At 39.8% G+C, this 4,637-nt stretch overlaps 1 protein-coding gene across 1 annotated transcript; it reads left to right on the top strand.

Moving 5' to 3' along the window:
• Nucleotides 1-1,519: 1,519 nt before the first annotated feature.
• On the top strand, nucleotides 1,520-1,942 carry LOC104109008 (uncharacterized). The gene has a single exon (XM_009618186.1). It carries the CDS (start codon nucleotides 1,520-1,522, stop codon nucleotides 1,940-1,942), a length of 423 nt encoding a protein of 140 aa, XP_009616481.1.
• Nucleotides 1,943-4,637: the final 2,695 nt, after the last annotated feature.

Genomic DNA, 4,637 nt, shown 5'->3' with positions numbered 1-4,637 from the left:
TGCCCAGCTCCCCCAGCATCGCTCCTGTGACCCTTATGGCCGCTTCTGCGGCTCCGCACCTGCGACCCTAACCTCGCAGGTGCGGTTACACCAGAAGACAACAGCCTCAGCATTTCCCCCAAACACAACTCGATCCGCTTACCATCCGGAATCCACCCGAGGCCCTCGGGACCACCAACCAAATATACCAACACGTCCCAAAACACATTACGAACTTAGTCGAGCCTTTAAATCACATCAAACAACGCTAAAAATACGAATCACCCTCCAATTCAAACTTAATGAACTTTGAAACTTTAAACTTTTACCTTCGATGCCGAAACCTATCAAATCACGTCCGATTGACCTCAAATTTTGCACACAAGTCATAATTGATATTACGAACCTACTCCCACTCCCGGAATCAGAATCCAACCCCGATATCAAAAAGTTCACTCCCGGTCAAACTTTCCAAAAACCTTCAAATTTCTATTTTTCGCCAAATGACCCCGAAAGGACCTGCGGACCTCCAAATCCACTTTCGGATGCGTCCCTAAGTCCATAACCACCATACAGAGCTATTCCCATGCTCAAAATCTCAATCGGACATACGCCGAAATGCTCCCGGGTCATTCAAAACCCGATCCAGACATACGCCCAAGTCCAATATCATTATATGAACCTATTGGAACCTTCAAATCCTGATTCCGAGGCCGTTTACTCAAAAATCACCCTTTAGTCAATTCCTCCAACTTAAAACTTTCGAAATTCGAATTTTCTTTCCAAATCAACTTCGAACTTCCCGAAATTAAATTCCGACTACGCGTACAAGTCATAATACCTGAAGTAAAGCTGCTCAGGGCCTCAAACCGCTGAACGACGCGCTAGAGCTCAAAACGACTGGTCGGGTCGTTACATTTACTATAGTATATTTAATATAATATTACTAGTACTTTTACATAAAATACTATTCTAACTTTCTTTCTAATTACTACTCCCTCTGTTCCAATTTAAGTGAACCTGTTTGAATGGGCACGGAGTTTAAGAAAAAATGAAGACTTTTGGAATTTGTGGTCCTAAACAAGTCAAAAAGGGGTCGAGAGTATTTGTGTGGTTATAAAAGCTTCTCATTAAGGGTATATTTGGAAATTTAAGCTAAATTGTTTCCAAATTTAGAAATGGGTTATTCTTTTTGGAACAGACCAAAAAGAAAATAGGTTCACATAAACTTGAACGGAGGGAGTATTATTTACTAGTACTACTTTTACTTATACTTAATATATTATCGTACCTTTTTTTTCTTTTCACTAATTATTTTTGTTATTTTTGAAAATTTCTTTATTTATTTTATTAATTACTAGTACTTTAGAAACTAGTTATAATTTATTATTATTATTATTATTCTCTTTAAAATTTTAGATAGTTTATGACCCGCTCTTCTACAAAAAAGTTGGCTAGTTACAATCCAGAAATTGAAAAATCTCTTCGATTATGTAGGAAATGACAAACATCATCTTCTCAAAGCATAGCTCGTGAAGGAATGGAGAATCAAGAAGTAGAAGACATTCAACCACCAGTCCATGTAAAGGATCAATTTGATGAAGTAGCACCAAGACCAGCAAATAGAATCATTAGGGATTATGCTAGACCTGACAGCTTTAACTGTGAATCTAGTGTCAGAAAACCCCCAGTGGCAGCCAACAACTTTGAAATCAGGACTGTCCTAATTCAAACGATTCAACAGTCTTGCATCTTCTCTAGAGACGCAAGTGAAGATCCACACGGTCATTTAATTGACTTTTTGAAACTTGTTGAAACAACTAAGTATAATGGAGTACCTCATGAAGCTATCAAGTTAAGGCTATTTCCTTTTTCTTTAAAAGGAGATGCCAAGACTTGGTTGCGAAGTTTTCCACAAGGTTCCATTACCACATGGGACCAAATGACTCAGAAATTTTTTTAAAAATATTTTTCCCCTGCTAAAACCAGAAAGTTAAGACAAGACATCTCTAATTTCTTGCAGACTGACACTGAGTCAGTTTATCAAGCTTGGGTGTCACGACCCAAAATCCACTATAGGCCGTGATAGTGCCTACCGCCGCCGTTAGGCAAGCCAACGGTGATTTACCAATTTAATTACTTGTTTCAGTATTTTGAAATCATAATTTTCCTTAATTGAACAGTATAAAATAGAATTTACTGAGTAAATAAAAATGTTTACATGAACCACAATAATGAATAACCTGAAGGAAACCCCCAAAACCTAGTGTCACAAGTGCATGAGCATCAACTAGGAAATATAATAAAATACAACATCTGTCTGGAATAAAAATTTGACAGGAGAATATAAATAACTCTGATGGGGACTCTACAGGATGCGGATCGTAACATGAAATTCAGCTCACGGTTAAGTCCCAGCATTAGTCGCGCCTCTGCGCCCAAAATACCACCAGACATATATGTACCTGCACGAAAAGTGTAGCATGATTACGTAAATCAATGCGTACCCAGTAAGTATCTAGCCTAACCCCAGAGAAGTAGTGACGAGGGGTGACATCAACACTTACTAGTGGTCCAATAAGACATATGCAGTAGAAGTAAACAGGTGTGAGACAGTGTAAATAAGAGAAATAACAAGTATAATACGTGGTGCAATCCTCCTCTCAGCAATAACTCAAACTCTCAGCTAGTAGCTACCTCCTCAATCGGAGTACATATATAATAGACCTTACTAGATAGGTCGTCACAGTTCAATCATGAAAAGCTCACAGATATGCTCGCTTCTTGCCAATTATTATGCATGATTTCATAAGAGTATTTTATGGAAATGTCGAGGCATACGACCCGAACCATCATAACATTTCTGAACCATAGATACATCTATTTTATTGCTGAGGCGAACGGCCCACTCCTATGAGAGTGTGGTACATGATCCTGTCGAGGCGTACGACCCGATCCATCATAGTGTGCGCACTGCCGAGGGTCTAACGACACGAACCATAGATGTATCTATCCTGCCGAGGCGAACGGCCCGATCCCATTAGAATAAGAAGCTTGACGGGTCCTCGACCCCACTCACGAATAGTCGTTTGAGTTATAGATTTTAAAGAAACTTGTCGATGAGAACACATAAAGCGGGAGAATTTTGTAAGGAGAGTACAAGTAATCTGCGGCTTATCATGAAGCCCGTTAAATCTCTACAATAGCAAGTATATCACTCTACGCAAGTCTAGTCTCAAGTCGTAATGTAAAATAAAGGAATTTAATAGGCAGGAGACAACTTAAGTTATACAACTATACCATGGTGTGAACATAAGTCTACCCGGACATAACATGAATCTAGATACGCACAGACTCTCATCACCTTGTGTGTATGTAGCCCCCGCAAAAAGTAACACATAACAATTACATCACCTAGTTTCCCCCTCACAGAGTTAGACATGAGACTTACCTCGCTCTGAAGTTCCATAACCGGCTCCAAAGTCCCTCTAAAACCTCAAACCAATGCCCGTCGATCCAAAACTATTCAAACAATTGTGCAAACCAATCAAAATATATTCTAATACCAGTAATTAATCATTTTAAATAAATTCCCCACTCCACTCAAAAAGTCGTTAAAATCAACCCTTTGGCCCACGTGCCCGGATTCTGAAAAGTTTTCGAAGATAAACTTTACCCATAATATTACTAACTAAAATATATAACTTATTCCAAATTCCACGTTCAATTTTGTGGTCAAAATCCAAAAATAACAAAGTTTATGTTTTCTACCAAAATCCCAAATTTCTATTAATTTCCACGTTGAAATCCATATATAACCCATGTATTTTACTTGTAATAGGTGGGAATCACTTACCTTGTGATGCTTGATGAAAATCTCCCCTTGAAACTCTCCAAAATCGCCCCAACCAAGTGAAAATGAGAGAAAACGGGCCAAATCCCGCTTTTAAAAGAACCCCTCTGCCTAGACGATTTCTCGCATATGCGGACAAGCAGCTGCTTCTGCAGCTCTGCTTATGCGGAAGGTTCCTCTCTCCAGTAGAAGCTCATTGTTAGAAGCCCATCGCACCTGCAGAAATTCTTCCGCTCCTGCGCAACTGCAGGTGTGACACAGCCTAGCGCATCTGCAAAATTTCCCCACCTGCGGTCCTGGCCTCGCTTCTGCGCACAAGCAGGTGCATTGCTCACCTCCCCTTCTGTAACTTCACGCCCAGGCTGCCCAAGCCATTTCTGCGAGCCTCACCTCGCTTCTGCGACCAAACTTCCGCAGAAGCGATCACACCAACTGCTGCCCAGCTTCAGCCTTTCTTAAGTCCAAAAATAAATCCGTTAACTATCCGGAATCCACCTGAAGCCCTCAGGACCTTAACCAAATATACCAACACATCCCAAAATGCAATATCAACTTAGTAGAAGCCTTAAATCACGTCAAACAACATCAAAATCATGAATCGCGCCTCGAATCAAACTTATAAATTTTCAAATTTCCTAATTCTATATCCTGTTCCGAAATGTATCAAATTAATCCGGAATGACTTCAAATTTCGCACACGAGTCACAAATGACATAACAAAGCTATTCCAAGGCTCGAAACCCCGAATGGACATCGATAACATCAAAATTCACTTCAAACCAAACTTATGAATTTCTTAAACTTT

This window comes from Nicotiana tomentosiformis, chromosome 4 (genome assembly GCF_000390325.3).
Source record: "Nicotiana tomentosiformis chromosome 4, ASM39032v3, whole genome shotgun sequence".
In the NCBI taxonomy this organism is placed as follows: domain Eukaryota; kingdom Viridiplantae; phylum Streptophyta; class Magnoliopsida; order Solanales; family Solanaceae; genus Nicotiana; species Nicotiana tomentosiformis.
The sequence above is the reverse complement of the archived record's forward strand: the minus strand, read 5'-3'. Positions and strand labels throughout refer to the sequence as shown.